General features: G+C 43.3%; 1 protein-coding gene across 2 annotated transcripts; it reads right to left on the bottom strand.

Annotated features, from left to right (window-relative positions):
- On the bottom strand, positions 1-20,667 carry LOC106555978 (uncharacterized). Of its 2 annotated transcripts, XM_087711368.1 has the most exons (6): positions 19,931-20,667; positions 19,077-19,191; positions 18,649-18,716; positions 16,470-16,599; positions 12,683-14,365; positions 1-2,081 (listed from the first exon to the last, which is right to left on the bottom strand). In XM_087711368.1, the coding sequence occupies exons 1-6, from the start codon at positions 20,492-20,494 to the stop codon at positions 1-3; spliced, it is 4,641 nt and encodes a 1,546-aa protein (XP_087567494.1). In that variant the 5' UTR covers positions 20,495-20,667. The 2 variants fall into 2 exon arrangements, with proteins under 2 accessions (XP_087567494.1, XP_087567493.1); XM_087711367.1 differs by lacking the exons at positions 12,683-14,365; positions 16,470-16,599; positions 18,649-18,716; positions 19,077-19,191; positions 19,931-20,667 and adding exons at positions 4,805-4,934; positions 6,360-6,427; positions 6,537-6,651; positions 6,945-7,525 and having other exon boundaries at positions 1-2,405.
- Positions 20,668-21,437: the final 770 nt, after the last annotated feature.

The raw sequence follows: 21,437 nt of genomic DNA, 5'->3' as shown, positions 1-21,437 counted from the left end.
CTAAATGTAGAATTTACATGAGTTCTCACCCAAATGGATCTGTCTTTTACAAATTAGATCATTCCTCCTGAAGCTCCTTCTATGCGCCACACTTTTATATAGTTTCTCTTCTGTGTGGACCCTTTTATGGGAAGTAAGTTCACTGCTAGTAGTAAAGCTCTTTCCACACTCCATACACTTATATGGCTTCTCCCCTGTGTGGATCCTTTTATGGGAAGTAAGATTACTACTAATGGTAAAGCTCTTTCCACACTCCATACATTTATATGGCTTCTCTCCAGTGTGGATTCTTTTGTGGGAAATAAGATCACTACTAATGGTAAAGCTCTTTCCACACTCCATACATTTATATGGCTTCTCTCCAGTGTGGATCCTTTTATGGGAAGTAAGAACACTACTAGTGGTAAAGCTCTTTCCACATTCCATACATTTATAAGGCTTCTCCCCTGTGTGGATCCTTTTGTGGGAAGTAAGATCACTACTAGTGGTAAAGCTATTTCCACATTCCATACATTTATAAGGCTTCTCCCCTGTGTGGATCCTTTTATGGGAAGTAAGGGAACCGCTATGAGTGAAGTTCTTTCCACACTCCACACATTTGTACGGCTTCTCCCCCGTGTGGATCCTTTTATGTCTCATAAGGGATGAGTTTTCACTGAAGTTCTTTCCACATTGTCTGCAGTTATATGGTTTCTCTCCTGTGTGGATCCTTTTATGGGAAGTAAGGTGACTGCTAACAGTAAAACCCATTCCACACACCAAGCACTTATATGGTTTCTCCCCTGTATGGGTCCTGTTATGGTAAGTAAGGGAACCACTATGACTGAAGCTCTTTCCACACTCTCTGCATTTATACGGCTTCTCTCCTCTGTGCATCCTTTCATGGGAATTAAGGTTACCCTGTTGGGTGAAACCCTTCCCACATTCTCTACATTTATATGGCTTCTCCCCTGTGTGGATCCTTTTATGTCTCATAAGGGATACATTGTCATACAAGCCCTTTCCACATTCCATGCATTGATACGACTTTTCCCCCGTGTGGATTCGTTTATGGGAAGTAAGTTGACTACTCTGAGTAAAAGTCTTTCCACAGTCCAAACATTTATAAGGTTTTTCCCCTGCATGGATCCTGTTGTGGTAAGTAAGGGAAACACTGTGGCTGTAGCTCTTCCCACACTCTCTGCATTTGTATGGCTTCTCCCCTGTATGAATCCTTTTATGGGAAGTAAGATTACTGCTTTGAGTAAAAGATTTTCCACACTCCATGCATTTATATGGCTTCTCTCCTGCATGGATCTTCTCATGTTTCATAAGGGATGCATTTTCACAGAAGCTCTTCCCACACTCTTTGCACTTATATGGCCTCTCTCCTGTGTGGATCCTTTTATGGGTAATAAGTTGACTGCTATGAGTAAAGGTCTTATCACACTCCTTGCATTTATATGGTTTCTCTCCTGTGTGGGTCCTTTTATGAGAAGTAAGTTGACTGCTATGAGTAAAAGTCTTTCCACATTCCAGGCATTTATAAAGCTTCTCTCCCGTATGGATCCTTTTATGAAATGTAAGGGAACAGCTGTCACTGAAACCATTTCCACACTCCATACACTTACATCGTTTCTTCCCTGTGTGGACCCTTTTATGAGAAATAAGATGACTGCTATTAACAAAACTCTTTCCACATTCCATGCATTTATATGGTTTCTCCCCTGTATGGATCCTGTTATGGTAAGTAAGGGAAACAACATGTCTGAAGCTCTTTCCACACTCCTTGCATGTATGAGATTTCTCTCCTGTGTGAATCCTTTTATGGGAAGTAAGTTGACTGTTATTGGTAAAGCCCTTCCCATATTCCAGACATTTGTTTGGCTTTTCCCCTGTATGAATCCTTTTATGTCTCACAAAGAATGCGTTTTCACAGAAGCTTTTTCCACACTCCATGCATTTATATGGCATCTCCCCTGTGTGGATCCTTTTATGGATAGTAAGATTTCTATGTTGACCGAATACCTTTCCACACTCCATGCATTTGTATGGTTTCTCTTCTGTGTGGGTGTTTTTATGAGATGTAAGGGAGCCATTTCCATAAGAAAAAGTGAAAGTCCAATTGTCGTTTTTTCCATGGTCTCTGGATACATGATCTCCTTTGGTTTGGGTTGGATAATGTTGATTTACATCAAATTTATCTTGGATTAGCTTCTTCCCAATGTAGCTTTTCTTTATTTTTCCTTGTTGGGCAACAAAGTCTTGTATGGGAACCACAATGGAAGATGTACTTTCTTGATTCTTATCATCTGACTGGTTTCTCTCCTGTCTTTCTTTTTTCATTTGAATTGGAAATGTTCTGTCTCCAGCACTGATCACTTGAAACAGTTCACAGGAATCTTTATTCTCCTGCCCATTATTACCTTCAGAAGAAAAGAGAAATGAAAATGAGAGTATTGGCAGGTATTTTTACGCATATAAATAACACCTGGCATATACCAGATGGGTGGAAGATGCCAATAGTTGTCCCCATGTATAAAAAAAGGAAACAAAAAGGATCCTATTAATTAAATGCCCATTAGCCTGATTGACATTGAAATAAATATATATGCTAGGTTCCTTTTGAACAGAATTGAAATCTGGGTAGAGGAAAACAATATCCTCACAGAAGAACAAGCAGGTTTTAGTCAAAGCCATACATTGATAACTGCTTTTTCTTGAACCATCTAATTGCCAAATATGCCTATAAGAGGAGTCCCGTTTGCTGCTTTTATAGACCTTTCAGCAGCATTTGACATAGTAAACAGAGAAATACTATGGAGTAAACTGACATCTCTTAAAATACAACCTAGGCAGCTGTCTTTGATTAAAGCCCTTTACATAAGTGCCTGTTTGAGGGTGCGGTATGGGGTTTAATGGGGCTCTGACTAACAGGATTCAAACAAATAAAGGGGTATGGCAAGGGTGTATCCTGGCCCCATTATTATGTAGTTTATATATCAATGACTTGCCAGGGTTAATGACGCATCCCATGGTATACATACCGAGGATCCTAAATACTTACTGTAACAGCTTGCTTTATGCTGATGATACGATTCTATTATCATATTCACAAGTAGGATTACATAGGCTATTAAGAAGATTCAGCTGTTATTGCCAGGATAACTCCCTAATCATTAGTAAATCTAAATAAAAACCAATGGTGTTTGGAAAACATCATCAGAGACATAGGTGGCAATTAGACGGTGAACCAACTGAACAGGTTAACACCTTTGTATATTTAGGCATAACTTTTTCCAAGACTGGATCTTGGACTTGCTATCAACAGAGTACACTTAGAGCAAAAGCCCATTTGAATTTACTGCTTATACTAAAGAACCATAGTTAGCCAGGGTCCCAAGCCCCATTAATTAAAGTATATAAAGCTAAGTTTATCCCTGGGACCTTTGGGAGGTCTTTACCTCCCGAAGACCCATTAGATCGCACAGGGTTGGCCTCCTCCAGGTCCCATCCACCAGCCAATGCCATCTGGCTACGACCCGGGGGAGGGCCTTCTCTGTCGCAGCTCCGGCCCTTTGGAACGAACTCCCCGCGGAGATTCGGACCCTCACCTCTCTCCTGGCTTTCCAAAAAGCCGTTAAGACCTGGCTGTGCCGGCAGGCCTGGGGTTGATGAGCTCCCTTCCCCTCTCGACAGGTGTGGCTGTTGGTTATTTTAAATGTCTATTTTGTATTTGCATGTTCCCCTTCCCGTTGGAGTTGTTCGCCGCCCTGAGTCCCTTTTAGGGAATAGGGCGGCATATAAATAAAATAAAACTTCAAACTTCAAACTATGCCAGTGATGACTAACCTTTTCGGCATCACGTGCCGAAACGGGAGTGTGCGCGATCCTTTTCGGCACCGAGCACCAAAGAGCCGAGGTGGCGCAGTGGTTAGGGTGCAGTACTGCAGGCCACTTCAGCTGACTGTCATCTGCAGTTCAGCGGTTCTAATCTCACCGGCTCAAGGTTGACTCAGCCTTCCATCCTTCCGAGGTGGGTGAAATGAGGACTCAGACTGTGGGGGTGATATGCTGACTCTGTAAACCGCTTAGAGAGGGCTGAAAGCCCTATGAAGCGGTATATAAGTCTAACTGCTATTGCTATTGCTAAGTGTGCATGAGCGCAAAGCGCATGTGGGAAACCCCAGAGGCCCTCTGCGAAAACAGCCACTCCCGCTCCCCCCCCCCCCGGAGGCCCTTCGGAAGCCAGAAGCGGTGAGCCCAGTAGGTCTGTTTTTTGCCCTCCCCGGGCTCCAGAGGCTTTCTAGGAGCCTGAGGAAGGCGAAAAATGGCCCAACACGCAAACCGGAAGTTCAGGAACGGACTTCAGGGTTGCCCATTGGGCCGTTTTTCTCCCTCCAGGAGGCTCTGGAGGGCAAAAAACAATCCAACGAGCAAATTGCACATTGTATTATTGGTGTGAGTACGTGGGAATGCACGGACATGATTTTGGCACATGAGGACAAAAAGGTTAGCCATCACTGATCTAAGCCCAAAAAACTGAAATGTGATGGAGTTGAGCATCTCATCATAGCAAGCAGTTTATTTCTCACTGGTATATTGAAATAGAAATGGAAAAAAAAATTAACAGCTGCATCAAAGCAGAGAGCCACTGGCCACCTTTCTTCCACAGAGCAGGAGAAGGCCAGATCTTTTCTCTCTCTCTCTCTCCCAGGCCAGGAAATAACATCTACATGGGGATTTTTAATTAAAAAAAATTGCTGATGGCATTTACCTATATAATGTCTTCCGAAATTCTGATTTAAGAGTAGCAAACTCTTACCCAGCGAGGCCACATTCCTATGATTCTCCAGCATGACTTCCGAATGCAGTGCTTTTTGGTCTACATCCAGCTGAGACCACTCCTCTTTGGAGAAATACACAGCCACCTCCTCAAAGGATACAAGATGTCCCTGAACAATGAAATGAAGAAAATAGGCCCAGCCGAATTCCTACAGTATGTTCTCAGATTTAAATAATCCCAAACAAAGATATGAATTAATTTCAATGTTTATTTGGTTGTATTTCAAACTTTAGGTGAGAAAATTAAAGAATTAAAGAAAGATTGATTTTTGTAGGACTTTATTTACCTATTGTGGAATTTATTTGCTACCAATCTTGTGTCAAAACAACTCAGGGCAGCTTACAGGAAAAATACAGCAAAAAATAAATACAGTGTTGTAGGATAATGCTGTTGACTGCGAGCAGTTCGATTCTCACCGGCTCAAGATTGACTCAGCCTTCCATCCTTCTGAGGTCAGTAAAATGAGGACCTGATTGTTGGGGGCAATATGCTGACTCTAAACCGCTTAGAGAGAGCTGTAAAGTGAGTTGGTGGGCATGGTGTGGTGTGGCTTGGTGGGCAGGGGAAGGATACTGCAAAATCTCCATTCCCACCTCACTCTGGGACCAGCCAGAGTTGCATTTGCCGGTTCTCCAAACTACTCAAATTTTCCACTACTGATTCTCCGAACTACTCAAAATTTCCACTACCGGTTCTCCAGAGCCTATCAGAACCTGCTGGATTTCACCCCTGGTCTAACTGCTATTACTGCTCTGGCTATAAAAACATTAAAAAACATTTTTAAAAATGTTAATGATTTTATCTTATCTCCTTTGCCATTTTATATTTAACACAAGAGGAGAAGAAGGGAGCCAATACATGAAGGGCGGGGAGTGAGGTTTAGCTTTAATTAGTCAACCACCTCCAGTGTGAAACTCCCCCACTGGGACTCCAAATTGTCTGGCAGAGACAGATCTGAAGCCTCTTATGAAAGGGAGCAAATCTCATTTCAGGCTGTAAGAAGGACTTCAATGCCATTCAGTGAAAGGAACATGGGTTTTCTTTTGGATTGCTTGATCTATGTCTGTCTGCCCATCCCTCCCTCCCGATCTCTTTCTCTTTCTCCCGATCTCTTTCCCTCCCTCCCTCCCTCCCTCAATCATAAAAAAACCTCTCAGCAACTGGAGAGAATCAACAGGGAGATGGGCCTTGGAATCCTTCCTGTCTATGCAGAAGGAAATTGTGGGAGGAGATTCTTTCTAGCATTCTAGCAAAAGGCTTATGATGACCCAAAAGGAACAATCCTGTCCATTCTCAAAACAAGTAAAAGTTCTGGGAGAGACAGCTAGGGATTTGGGTGGATGACGTCAATATCTAGAGAAATACTGTCTCTGCTTCTACCCGGAATATAAGGAACCAATTGCCAGTAGGACAAGCCATTGGCTGAACTGGAAAAAAAGAGGTTGACTATGAAGGTACTGTAGGTAGATAGGTAGGTAGGTAGGTAGGTACGTACATATGTATGTATTTATGTATGTATATTTCTCTTTCTTACTTGATTTGGAGATTCAACCTCTGTTTCAGCTCCACCATAAAGGCCAGAAAAATCCATCCTTCGTTTCCCTGTAAGGGATACAGAATTTTAAAATACTTTATTAAGGGAAAAGGAATAATATAATACATGGAGAAGATGAGACAGCTGGGATCTCTCTGGGGGAGGACCTTCAATTACCTCCTGAAGTGTCCTGACTTGGATCTTCTAGAGGGATCCTTCTGAAAAACAGCTCCTGAGGGGGATTTGACAGAGTCCTCCTTTCCTCAGGATCTCTGATCCCCATAATGAAGGGCTTGAAATAGGAGGAATGAGAAAAGAAGACAAATTAATGAACACACAACATGAAGTGGATTCTTGTTCTCTGAAGCCTTCCCAGTGTCCGTCATTGAAAGTGAGTAAGAAAACAACAGCTGTCTCAAATCTATCTTATATAAGGAATAATGAAAGACTGTCCCACATGAATTACTAAGACACCTTCACATATTATGAAAGGTAGAGAACCCTGGTAGAGAAGGGTGAAGAAATCCAGCACATTCTTTATTCCCTTCAAACCACTTCTGGACTCCTAAGTCGAAGTTCTCCCACCTGCAACTCGACCTGCTCCTTCTGCTCTTCTGCCTGGCTCAGGAGGAGGCCTTCTGCCAGGGCCACCGCCTGGGAGCTGGTCTCTACTCCACACTCCCGCATCCAGCTCTCCATCTGCAAGGGCAGAAGGGTCAAGAGCTGCTCCAGAACCACCAGGTCCAGCATCTGGGCTTTGGTGTGCTTTTCTGGTCTCAGCCATCGCCTACAAAACTCATGGAGATGACTGCAAAGTCCCCGAGGACCCTCAGTTTCCTGGTACTGGAGGCTCCTGAAAGAGCAGGGATGAACTTCTGAACGGATGATGGTTTCCTCCTCCAGGATCTTCTCCCCAGCTCTTGCCCACATTTCCCCACAGCTCCCACGCTGAATGGCAGAAGAAGGGCCTTTTCCAGTCCCTTGACTTGCTAAAGGTTGTGTCTCCATTCTATCTCTGTCTTGTAACAAAACTCCAAATAGGTCCAAAGAATCTTGTGGATCTCCAAATGCCTTTTCATTCATAGTACCGTTCCTACAGCTGCAGGATTGACCCACAGATGCTTATTCAGCACTCTTTGCCCAAATGTTGGATGACTTCCACTTCGTGCATCTGCGATGAGAAAGAAAATAAATTCCAAGAATTAGAAAACGGAGACGTTAAGCATTGAAGAACACTCATCAGCCCCATGGAAAGAAATATTTTTCTGATGTAGGATTGAAGTGGTTTCAAGCAAATGGTGTGTGTGTGTGTGTGTGCGTGTGTGTGTGTGTGTGGCAAAACATGGGGCTGTTCATCAAGGACTCTCAAGACCCAATGAGTATATTTTCCATTTCTATTCTCAAATGCCAGGAAACGATCCTGGTTGAGGATACCTCATTTCTGACACAACAGTCAAATTCACACAACCTGCCCGGAGCCCCAAGCGGACCATCCCAGCGTAAGACCAAGGTGCCCACCCCAGCAGGGCCGGGAAGGAGGCAGCTGGAGAGGCCGCCCCACTCCTCTCCCCCTCTGGCTGGGGAGCATGGGAGGAGGGCCGGGCATAGGTCTCTCTCTCTCTCTCTCTCTCCTCCGCCTCCCTTTGCACGGGAAGAGCCGCTCCCTCACCCAGGGCACGTCTGGCTCTCCTATCGCAGCCTCTCCGCCTTCTGCGGAGCTCAGAGGGTTAAGGGCAGCGAGTGCGGCGTCCTAGAGCGGCACGTGTTTGTGATGCAAGCGCTCCATTCTCTTGGCAGAGGGAGCCCCCTGGAGGCATATGCGCAAAGTGCCGGGATTCCAAAAAAGGGCGGGAAAGAGGAGAGCGCCTGAGGTGAAGGAGAAGGCGTCGATGATGGACATGGGAGCAATAGCAATAGCAATAGCAGTAGACTTATATACCGCTTCATAGGCCTTTCAGGCCTCTCTAAGCGGTTTACAGAGAGTCAGCATATTGCCCCCAACAATCTGGGTCCTCATTTTACCCACCTCGGAAGGATGGAAGGCTGAGTCAACCCTGAGCCGGTGAGATTTGAACCGCTGACCTGCTGATCTAGCAGTAGCCTGCAGTGCTGCATTTAACCACTGCGCCACCTTGGCTCTTCTGGGGAGGTCCTTCTGGGGACCTTTCTCCTACTCCTGGGGAGTAGGAGAAAGGTCCCTCTCAATGGTTCCTTGCCCAAAAAAAGGCTTCTACGTCTCCAGAGGTCGCTTTCTTGCGATCCCCGATTCTTCTTCTGCTGCTCTGGAGTTCTACTTCCCCCTGCACGGAGAGGGCGGCTGGGAAGCATGGGACCTAAGACTGAATATGGAGGAGGGCTTCCTAGAACAGCAAACAATGTGAATCCCCTCCTGGCTTCCTCTGCTGCAAAGCCAGTCATAATCCGCCCTCCAGCAGTGAAATGCCCGGTTTTCCCGCCTCTTGGTAGAGGGCACACCTTGGAGGAATCTGTGCACAACACCTTCCCTAAAAGAGCGGGAAAGGACCACTTCTTTGCAGATGTGGAGGAGAGGGATTAGGGGCATGGGAGTAGGAGGAAAGGACTCTCTGAATGGTCGTCTATCTGAGAAAGATGGTAGTCTCTCCTGAAAGGAAGAAAAAATTTCTGTCAGGAAAAGGGACATTTCTATCGGTTTTTACTTAATTCAATATATGTTACTGCCCTTTCAACATTCGTGGCTCTGGGTGTCAAAGAAGGATTGGAAGCAGCAAGTGGTAGCTTGTGACATCGGAAATAATGCGGAAGAAAAAGAAATAAAAAAAAACCTGTTCTCCCAAAATGGAGGAAAATGTCAAACTGGTGGATCTTCCAGAATTTTACCTTACAAGGAGGCACATTGGTGGAAAAATGAAGAAGGGAAAATGGCGTCTCATCTGTGACTGGAGAAAATTTAGAATTGTAAAATAAAGGAAAATGGCAGAAAAAGAATATAAATTTCAGATGCCATGAGGGGAAAAAACCATTTTTTAAATATAGGGATTAATAGGAAATCCATCTCAGGAAATATGACTGGGAAGACCATTTGAAGAAATTAAGGCCACTAGAATGTTTACATTATGAATAAAAAGAAAAGGTACAAATTTTTCTGTTAGGCAGAAAGAACCGAAAACTCCAGTGATTTGAAGAGATTCCTCTGCATCTGGAAGTAAGAAGGCAAGCAAAAACGAGGGTTAGCTACTTAGTAAAACAAAGAATTTAAAATGAAGGGTAAAAGTGGTTAAGAAGCTCCATTTAAAAAGAATGGATTTAATTTCTTCATCCATTTTTAGCTATCCAGGTTCTTTATAACAATCTGATTTCCACTTCTCTAATTAAAAAAAAAGGACACCAAAATGGAAATAGTAACTTTTTCTTTAGTTTGACCCAGAACCATCCAAGAGCAACATTTGAATAAAGAGCTTCAAACCAGCAGGAACCTCTGAAACCCTGAAATTTGTCTCCTACTCCTTCCAAAAATTTCATGTGTAATTGATAGGATTTTTCTTATCATACACAATCCAAACATATGGCACACTAGCTGGATACCCGTGTTTTGCTACAATCGGGCTTGACACTTTAAAGCTTGAAAATTAATGTAGAATGTGTAGCTCTTTAGCATCAGAGCGTGTTAATATAAGACAACTGGCAGTTGAAACAGAGTTCTTTTCAGGTGGGGAGGGGGGAGTAGAATGTCTAAACTCCCAGCCCACAGGCCGGATGAGTCACACACTGGCCACGCCCATATAAGGCAACTGGCAGTTGGAACAGAGTTCATTTCAGGTAGGGAGGGGGAATAGAATGTTTAACATCATGTGTTAATATAATACTGTATAAGAAATACTGATGCTCGGATAGTCACATCAGACCTAGAAGCCAAGAGGAACATATGTGCCGAATTTCAAGTTTGTAGTCTTTACAGTTCTGGAGATTTCATAATGAGTGAGTGGTATTTGGCTTTTATATATACAAGATAGACAGCATTTCTTTTTTCCATAAAAGCTGCTTTATTGTACAAATGTAAACTGTTTTAGTGTACAAAGTTAAAATCCTACTTCGTACTTACTGGATGCTAATTAATACAGCCAAAAAGAATTTAATACATGCCTGGAAAGTAACCATGTCATTGATGTTTAATTGACTTTATTGACATCAAATGTAGACATCTTAGTCCACATACAAAGGAAATAAGGCCCTAATGTTTGAAAAAGTTTTTTGTATATGTATTTTGGGGGCTTCTCGTCCTTCTGACACCTTTGTAAAAAAGAATTCTTCATCCTGAAGCCCTTCACACTCTGTATTTATACATATGTGACAATATTCCCATATCATGAGAGACTTTTGACTGAAAAAGATTCCATACTTCTGCATTCATATTGGTTGCCTTAGGTTTCAATTCTACACCGTGGATGCGTATTGGATTGTTTTTTAGGTGTCTTCACATCCCAGAGGAGGTTCCCATTCTCATTCCTGTCTATTTGTTCAGGAGGAGCTGAAACAGCTTTTTGTAATAATGTTTCTTGATTTCATGTTCTTTTGGTCCTCAGTGATTTCCAAAGGTGCCCCTTGCTTGATCATTTGCAATGTCAGCACACTGGGGTCGCTTTCATTCTCATTCCACTGAGTATCCCTAACTTGGGATGAGACAGAAAACACAGAGAAAGTTATGCAAAATTTAAAGCACAAATCCTTAGTTGTCACTTTTAATTTCATAATTGTTCAGTTGGAAAATGCAAAATCACATTCCATCTGTATATCAACAGAATTTGAATTCCCTTTGAATTATAGCATTGCTTCAGTTCCCAGAATCTCAGCTGCAACATTTCTAATATTTTCTGAGAGAAGGCGGAGACCGCCTACTGCCACATACCTCCCAATGGCTGGTGAGATCCCACAGAGTGGAGCTCCTTCAGATGCCGTCAGCCAGACTGCCGGCTGGCGGTTCCCTGGAGGAGGGCCTTCTCTGTGGCTGCTCTGACCCTTTGGAATGAGCTACCCCCAGAGATCCGGACCTTGCCCACTCTCATGGCCTTCCGAAAAGCTGTTAAAACCTGGCTATTCCGGCAGGCCTGGGGGTGTTGACCTCACTGTTGAGGTCCAGCCCCGATCAGATTGGGTGCATGTGTGATGTTTGTAAATTGTTTTTCCTTTATTTTTTTATTAATTCCTTTTCTTTTTACTTTGTAAGCCGCCCGGAGTCCTTCGGGATTGGGCGGCCTATAAATTTACTAACTAACTAACTAACTAACTAAATAAATAAATAAATAAATAAATAAATAAGTGTAGAGTCCCCTGATAAACTGTAAACATATTAAGGAATGAAAAAAAAGAGGGGAAAAACAAATGACTAAGGAAAAGAAGCAAAATTTAAACTATGAGAAATGATAGTGGATCCCTCCCAAGATCATCATTAGATGGGAAGAACAAACAACTGGGGAGCAGGAAACTCATTTATACAAAAAAGCCCACAATAAAACCATTTTCATAAAATTGCATTGACTAGATCTGAAAAGATTAAAATGCCCATTTTCTTGTATTTTTATTTCCAGTTGGAAACCAGGATGTATAAACTTAAGGTAAAAATGAATGACTATGTAAGAGTAGCTACCTTAAAACAGCACATCCTCATTGCTTTTGTTTTATTTGTAAATTCATCTCCCTGGGGTTACGGGTTATGATGGTCAGACTCAAAACTCTAGACCTTCAGTATACAAAGGAAATATATAGGTAAAAAGTAAAGGTTCCCATTGCACATATGTGCTAATCGTTCTCAATTCTAGGGGTCGGCACTCATCTCCATTTTAAAGCCGAAGAGCCAGTGCTGTCCAAAGAAGTCTCCATGGTTATGTGGCCAGCATGACTAAGCTCTGAAGGCGCACGGAACACTGTTACCTTCCAGTGGTGGGTTTGTGCCGGTTTTATTACCGGTTCGCTCATGTGCTCGCTCTCTCATGCATGACGCTTCTACATCTGCACAGAAGTGTGTGGGCAGGTGGGCGGAGCCTCCCGCCACCAACACTACCGCTTCGATCAAACCAGGAGGAATCCACCTCTGTTAAGGTGGTTCCTATTTTTCTACTTGCATTTTTACATGCTTTCGAACTGCTAGGTTGGCAGAGGCTGAGAGCTCACTCCATTACATGGCACTAGGGATTCAAACCACTAAACTGCCAACCTGATTGAAAAGCTCAGCGTCTTAGCCACTGAGCCACCGCGTTCCTCATACATTGAATTTACCAATTAATTCTGGAATTTACGATGGTTCTCACCCAAATGGATCTGTGTATGAGAAATTAGGTCATTGGTCATCCTGAAGCTCTTTCCATGTTCCGCATACTCGTATGGCTTTTCTCCTGTGTGAATCCTTTTATGAGAATTAAGATTACCCCTCTGAGTAAAGCCTTTTCCACACTCTAGGCATTTATATGGCTTCTCCCCTGTGTGAGTTCTTTTATGGGAATTAAGATGACTGCTATTAGTAAAGCCCTTTCCACACTCTGGGCATTTATATGGCTTTTCCCCTGTGTGAGTTCTTTTATGGGAATTAAGATGACTGCTATTAGTAAAGCCCTTTCCACACTCGGTGCATATATATGGCCTCTCTCCTGTGTGAATCCTTGTATGTCTCATAAGTGAAGCTTTTTGACAGAAGCCCTTTCCACAGTCTACACATTCATATGGCTTCTCCCCTGTGTGGATTCGTTTATGAACAGTAAGCGATCCACTTTCACAGAAGCTCTTTCCACACTCCATACATGTATACGGCTTCTCTCCTGAGTGGATCCTTTTATGAACAGTAAGAGACCCGCTTTCACAGAAGCTCTTTCCACATTCCAGACATTTATAAGGTTTCTCTCCTGTATGGGTCCTTTTATGGGAAGTAAGAGTACTGTGGTAGCTGAAGCCCTTTCCACACTCCATGCATTTATATGGCTTCTCTCCTGCATGGATCCTTTTGTGGGAATTAAAATGACTGCTTTGAATAAAGGTCTTTCCGCACTCCATGCATTTATATGGCTTATCCTCTGAATGGATCCAATTATGGGAAATAAGATCACTGCTGTTAGTAAACGCCCTTCCACACACTCTGCATTTATATGGCTTCTCCCCCGTGTGAATCCTTTTATGACAAGTAAGATTACTGCTTTGAATAAAGGTTTTTCCACATTCCATGCATTTATATGGTCTTTTCCCTGCATGGATCATTTTATGGAAAGTAAAAGAACTATTTTGACTGAAGACTTTTCCACACTCCACACATTTATACGGTTTTTCTCCTGTGTGGATCCTTTTATGTCTCATAAGGGATGAATTTTCACAGAACGCCTTTCCACACTCTGAACATTTGTATGGCTTCTCCCCCAGGTGGATCTTTTTATGGGAAGTAAGGTGGCTGCTATTTGTAAAGCACTTTCCACACTCCATGCATTTATATGGCTTCTCCCCTGTGTGGATCCTTTTATGGGAAGTAAGGTGACTGCTCTGAATAAAGGTCTTTCCACACTCCACACATTTATACGGCTTCTCCCCTGTGTGGATTCTTTTATGGGAAGTAAAGTAACTCCTTCGACTGAAGCTGTTTCCACACTCCATACATTTATATGGCTTTTTTGCTGTGTGGATCATTTTAGGAGAGGTAAGGGATCCAGTTCCATGAGAAGGAATGAAAGTACAATTGTAATTTTTTCCATTGTCTGTACATACATAATCATTTCCTTTTGTTTTGGTTGGATAATGTTCGTTTACATCTAATTTACCACTGAAAGGTCTTGTACTTTCCCCAAAATCTTTGTTCTTTATCTTTCCACATTCAGCAAGAAAGTCTTGCATCGGAGCATCAATGGAAGATGAACTTTCCTCTTTCCAATCATTTGAGTGGCTTCTCTCATAGCTTTCGAGTTTCATCTGCACTGCAGGTTTCTCTGTTCTGTCTCCAGAGGTGTTCATTAGGAATGGTTCCCCAGAATCCTCACTTTCCTTCCCATTATTACCTTCAAATGAAAAGACAAATGAAAAGAGAAATGAAAATGATAGCAAAGTTAGGGAAAAGATCAAACTGTGGGAAGTGGTAAGAATTTCCTTATGGAACTCTACCAAATTCCACTATTTCAATATCTTGAACTTCTTCATATTTGCACAGACACAGGATAGATATAATTTCTATATTTACGACTCAAAAAAAATTGAAAACATCTAAAACATTCTGAAAAAACCTAAAGCAGCCTGAAAAGATCTATAGCATCCTTTTTATTGATAATTATTAATACATATTCAAATCTAATCCATAATCAACTTGAATTAAGAATCATGAGAAATATCCAGGAAATCAAACTTTTATTACAATCACTGACCAGGATAAAGGTGAGATACAACCAATTAGTAATTTCTTTAAAATGCTAAAAATATAAAATATGTATATAAAAACAAAAATACTGGATTAACATATTTTGCGGAGTATAAGACGTACCGGAGTATAAGACGCATCAAGATTTTGAAGTGGCAAATTTTTTTAAAAAGTTTTTGCACTCTTCAGACCTCCCGTTTTTCATGAAAACAGCCCCGTTTTTTGTCAAAAAAAAGGGCATGCGTAGCCTTTAGGAGGCTTGTAGAGTGCTCCTCGAGGGCGGGCAAAAACGAGCAAAAAACAGCACATTTTTAGCAAAAACAGGCCTGTTTTTTGTCAAAAAAAGGGACATGCATAGCCTTTAGGAGGCTTATAGAATGCTCCTGGGGGCTGGGATAGGGCAGAAACGAGCAAAAAATGGCCCATTTTTCGCTTATTTTTGCCCTCCCCAGCCCCCAGGAGCACTCTAAAGGCTTCCTAAAGGCTATGCACAGCCATTTTTGCAAAGGGGGCGGGGTTTTGGGAGGCCAAAAATACTGTATTCAGTGTATAAGACGCACCCAGATTTTCACCTCTTTTTGACCGAAAAAGGTGCGTCCAAAAAATACAGTAAATATTAAATTATTAATTTAAATTATCTAGTAATTATTGATTATGATTATACCATAAAAGGGCATAGAAGGTAAACTTATCAAATTTGCAGACAATACCAAACTAGGAGGAAAGCCAACACTGTAGAAGATAGGCTCAAAAGTCAAAAAGATATATTCTAGACAAACATGAACACTAGTCCCTCTTCAATGAAATGCAATTAAGTGGCGAGAAAAGGTTTTACACTTAGCCAAAAAAAAAACAAATGTACATGTATAGAATAAGTGGCACATGAATTGACAATAGCAATTGTGAGAAGGAATTAGGATTCCTAGGGGTAAAGGTAAATGTAAAGGTCCCCCTCGCACATATGTGCTAGTCACTCTAGGGGGTTGTGCTCAACTGTTTCAAAGCCGAAGAGCCAGTGCTGTCCGAAGACGTCTCCATGGTCATGTGGCCGGCATGACTAAACACCAAAGGTGCATGGAACGCTGTTACCTTCCCATCAAAAGCGGTTCCTATTTTTCTACTTGCATTTTTACCAGCTTTTGAACTGCTAGGTTGGCAGAAACTGGGACAAGTAACAGGGGCTCACTCCATTATGCGGCACTAGGGATTCGAACCACCAAACTGCCAACCTTTCTGATTGATAAGCTCAGCGTCTTGGCCCCTGAGCCACCACATCCCTATACTCCTAGGTGACCACCACTTAAATATGAACCAGCAGTATATGAGAATCTGTGTGTTGAAACTGCCAAAAAAGCCAACACAATCCTGGGCTGCATCAACACAGCTATAGCATCAAGATCATATGAAGTACTAGTACTGCTATGGATTGCTTTAGTAAGACCATACTTTGACTATGCATCCAATTGTGGTCCCCACGATATGAAAAAAGATGTTGATACTCTAGAAAGAGTGCAGGGAAAAGCAACAAGAATTATTAGGGAGTTAGAGGCTAAAACGTATGATGAATTTAAAATTCAGCAGATGAGAAGCATCAAAGCAAAGAGCCATTGACCTCTTTCCTTCCTCGGAGCAAAAGAAGGCCAGATCGCTTCTTATCCTTCCCAGAGGACATATACGATGAGAAAAAGCTGATGTCATCTAACTACAGAATGTTTCCCAAATTCTCTGATTATGGAGTACCAAATCCTTACCCAGAGAGGTCATGTTCCTATAATTTTCCAGCATGACTTCCCAATGCAACGTTTTTTGGTGAGCATCCAGCTGAGACCACTCCTCCTCCGAGAAATACACAGCCACCTCCTCGAAGGACAGAGGACCCTTCTGAACAAACAAAAAGAAGAACAAAACAATCCCATGAGGATTTGTAAGATCTGACCCATTGTCTACAATGTAAGAGCCGAGGTGGCGCAGTGGTTAAATGCAGCACTGCAGGCTACTTCAGCTGACTGCAGTTCTGCAATTCGGCTGTTCAAATCTCACCGGCTCAGGGTTGACTCAGCCTTCCATCTTTCCGAGGTGGGTAAAATAAGGACCTGGATTGTTGTTGGGGCCAATATGCTGACTCTGTAAACTGCTTAGAGAGGGCTGAAAGCCCTATGAAGCGGTATATAAGTCTAACTGCTATTGCTATTGCTACAATACCCGAAGGAAAGCTAAGGGCTAAATTAAATGTTTGTGCTTGGTCAAATTCCAAGTTTTAGGTGAGCCTTTAAGACACCGAATGCTGAAAAGGGAGCACTTCTTGTGTGCGCACATGCTTCATATATGCACGTTTCACATACACCTGCACACGTGCTTTGCATATACATGCACACTCCTCTGAGCCGCAACTAAGAAGAGGAGCTGCCCAGGGGGCATGCAAGCGCCATAAAATGAACTTCCGGTTTCTGGTGCGCACAAGTGTGCCAGCCAGCAAGTCTTCCAGTTACTAGCTGGCGCACATGCTCACTCTGCAAAACGGAAGACCGGCTTTTCTGGTTTCTGCCACTGCCGCAGGCACACCAGTTGATCGTCGTGTGCGCATGCACGCCAGAAACCCAAAAGAGGAACAGGCGATGCTGTGCATGCCAGCCGACATGACTCCACGTGCCACTTTGGGCATGCGTGCCATAGGTTCACCACCATGGGCCTAAAGCCTTTGACTAAAGAAATATTAGTCAGGTTTTATCAACTTGATTGATCCTAATAAAGGAGAATATTTGTAGCTCAAGGTTGAAATAGCAATAGCAATAGCAATAGCAGTTAGACTTATATACCGCTACATAGGGCTTTCAGCCCTCTCTAAGCTGTTTACAGAGTCAGCATATGGCCCCCACAGTCTGGGTCCTCATTTCACCCACCTCGGAAGGATGGAAGACTGAGTCAACCTTGAGCTGGTGAGATTAGAACCACTGAACTGCAGATAACAGTCAGCTGAAGTGGCCTTCAGTACTGCACCCTAACCACTGCGCCACCTCGGCTTTTATAAATGAGGGATTCTTGGTGTTCTCTGAGCTTGGTTGTTTTCCTAAACTATAAGTAACATCATCAGTGCTGGTGAAGATGTTACCTAGTTTGATAATGAAATACCTGCAAGAAAACCACCAATGATCCCTCACTGATTTATTCTGCAAGACATTCAGTGAACGGAACCTCAGTTTCCTTCTCGACTGATCAATCTGTCTATCTGCCAGCCTTATTGTTGTTAGTTGCGAAGTCGTGTCCTGCCTGCCTAATTATCTATTTATCTATGTGTCTCCATCCATCATCCACCCATCCATCCAGCGATCAATCAAGCAATCATCATACTCTTGTCAGAATCTGGATAAAATCAACTTGCAGATGGGCCCCCTCAGAAACACAAGTTCTTCCTGACTTTGCAGAAGGAAATTGGGGAAATTCTTTCCAGAATTCCAGGAAACGGCTGGCTTAGGGTGTCCCCGAAAGGATCAGTTCTGTCCATGTTCATCATCTTCATGAAAATGCTGGAAGATCTGGCATCCAAGTCATGGCGCAAATCAGTGGATTACGAATTACTTTGCAAGTCTTATCTAGCCACCTTCATTGGATTTTAACAGTCTGCATCATCATTTAATCAAATGGGCTCATATTAAAAAAATCCTCATAAGAATCTCAAGAGTTGAAATAACGGAACAAAGCATCTCAAATGCAGACTTTAGAAGAAGCGAACCTGGCTGAATCCTGAAGATTGAATCTTGAAGATTCAATACTTGAATCTTCTATTCCCTTATCTGTTTTGCTCAGGAAAAAACAATATCCAAGTCAACAGGCATGGGGGGGGGGGGGGAACGGGAGAGATTGTTATGTACCCTAGACTGACTTCCCAAAGGAAAGACAGAATACAAATCTTAATAAATCTCCTGCTCTTACTTGAGTTTCAGCTGCTTCATCCACTGTTTCAGCACTACCATAAAGGCCACGCGTCATTCCACGTTTCACTGCGAGGAAGACAGAATTTTAAGATGCATAATTGAAGGAATAAGGAGAAGTATTCTATAGGACAAAGAAAATAAGAAAGAAAATTTCTCTGGGGAATGGGACAGAGGTGGTATTCAGCAGGTTCTGACCAGTTCTGGAGAACTGGTAGCGGAAATTTCAAGTAGTTCTGAGAACTGGTAAATACCACCTCTGACTGGCCCCGTCCCCATCTATTCACTGCCTCCCGAGTCCCAGCTGATCGGGAGGGAATGGGGATTTTGCAGTAACCTTCCCCTGCCATGCCCAGCATGCCACACCCACAGAACTGGTAGTAAAAAAAAATTGAGTTCCACCACTGGAACGGGAGGACCTTGGTTTACCTTCTGAGGTGTCCTGACTTGGATCTTCCTGAAGGATCCTCCCGGAGAACAGCTCCTGAAAGGGATTTGATGGATTCCTCATTCCGTCAGGATCTCTGATCTCCATATTGAAGGACTTAAGAGAGGCAGGAGGGGAAAAAAGAATTACTGGATATCAAAAAACATGAAGTACATTCTTTTTCTTCAAACATAACTTCAAAGCCCTCAATGACATCAATGGTGCTGGAAAGAAAGGAACACTTATGCCAAATATAACTTCCAAAATGGATAAGGGCTATAAAGCACTGTAAAGCGGTATATAAGTCTAAGTGCTATTGCCATAATGGAACAATATCTATAAAAAATAATGAAACAAATCCATGTATTATGAAAGGCAAGAAAATTGTGGTAGGGAAAGTTGAAAAAATTCAAACACATACCATTTTTTTTGGAGTATAAGATGCACCAGAGTTTAAGATTTTGAAGAGGCAAATTTTAAAAAAAAGTTTTTGCATTCGGCAGACCTCACAAAAACGAGACCATTTTTTTTTGTCAAAAAAAGGGCATGGATAGCCTTTAGGAGGCTTATAGTGTGCTGCTGGGGGGCAAAAACAAGCAAAAAACAGCCCATGTTTTGTTCATTTTTGGCCTCCCAGACTCCAGGAGCACTCTGGAAGCCTCCTAAAGGTATGCATGGCCATTTTTGCAAAGGGGACAGGGTCTCGGGAAGCCAAAAATGCTGTATTCAGTGTATAAGACACACCCAGATTTTCACCCTCTTTTCTGAGGGCAAAAGATATGTCTCATACTCCAAAAAATACGGTACTTTAGTCTCTTCAAACCCTTTCTGCCCTGCCTAGATGAAGGTCTCTCACCTGCAACTCGACCTGCTCCTTCTGCTCCTCTGCCTGGCTCAGGAGGAAGCCTTCAGCCAGGGCCACCGCTTGGGAGCTGGTCTCTGCTCCACACTCCCTCACCCAGTCCTCCATCTGCAGGGGCAAAAGGACCAGGAGCTGCTCCAGAACCACCAGGTCCAGCATCTGGGCTTTGGTGTGTTTTTCTGGTCTCAGCCATCGCCTACAAAAGTCCTGGAGTCGGTTGCAAAGTCCTCGGGGACCCTCAGCCTCCAAGTATCGGATGAAATTCCTGGGCTGAACTTCTGAAGGGAGGATGGTTTCCTCCTCCAGGATCTTCTGCCCAGTCCTTGTCCAGATCTCCCCACAATTCCCAGGCTGAACAGCAAAAGGGCCTTTTCCAGTTCCCTGAGTTGCTAAAAGTTGTGTCTCCATTCTTCCTCTGCCCTGAAACCCAACTCCAAATGGGTCCATAGGATCTTGTGGATCTCCAAATGCTTTTTCATTCATAGGACCGATCCTGTATCCATCGGAATGACAGCAGAAAGCTTTTCCGCTCTTTCCACCCCCAAGAGATAATTTCATATGGCAAGAAGTTCAAATGACTCCACTTTGTTGTATCTGAGATGGGAAAGAAAATTAATTCCAAGAATTAGAAGGTGTAGATTTAATTATTCCACAATGCCCGTCCAAATGGAGTGAAATATTTTTTCTGATCTGGTGTAGGTTTGAAGTGACTTTGAGGGTGTGTGTGTGTGTGTGTGAGAGAGAGAGAGAGAGAGAGAGAGAGACAGAGACAGAGAGACAGAGACAGAGAGACAGAGACAGAGAGAGACAGATAGAATTTCTTCCGCTGTGTGTGCAGGTCTCTCTGTATTGCAAAATATAATATAAATTTCCATCAAGCACTTGGATTGCCTAATAAATCCACTTTCTTACTTCTCCTAGTTTCTTTTTTAAAAACTTAGATATATATTTACCTCCAGGTCAGGTTCACACAACCTGCCAAACCCCCAAAAGGTGAACAAACCATGAAAGTTCAGTTCACCCCCAATGAAATGTCAGGAAAAGGAACCTGGGTGAGGATGCTCCCTTTCCCATCTTCAGAGCGTCCTTTGGGGAGCCGCGTCTCCTTCTGACACGCAGGCAGATTCACACAACCTGGCTGGAGCACCAAGCGGGTCATCCAAGCGCAGGGCCGGGAAGGAGGCAGCTGGAGAAGCCGCCCCGCTTCTCTCCCCCTCCAGAGACAGGATCAGGCTCTCGGGGAGCCTGGTGCGAATCCTGCTTCCTCCTCGCCCGGCTTCTCTCCTCTCCCGCTGGATCTCCGCAAGGCCGACCCTCCTCTCCCCCCACTCGGGCTCTTTCCCGGACACGGGGCGGGAAGGGGAACCCCGGATCCCCGCAACCTTCCTGGGATCCCAGGTTCTTCTGCTGCTGCTGCTGCTGCTGCAGAACTCCGCTTCCCGCCCTGCAGGGAGAGGGCGGCTGGGGAGCATGGGACCCGGGGTTGCAGCCGGAGGAGGGC

Source organism: Thamnophis sirtalis, unplaced genomic scaffold (genome assembly GCF_051295495.1).
Source record: "Thamnophis sirtalis isolate CommonGarterSnake01/CBP01778 unplaced genomic scaffold, rThaSir2_p1.2 scaffold_3, whole genome shotgun sequence".
In the NCBI taxonomy this organism is placed as follows: Eukaryota; Metazoa; Chordata; class Lepidosauria; order Squamata; family Natricidae; genus Thamnophis; species Thamnophis sirtalis.
Note: the sequence above shows the minus strand (reverse complement) of the source record. Positions and strands in the feature narration are given on the sequence as shown.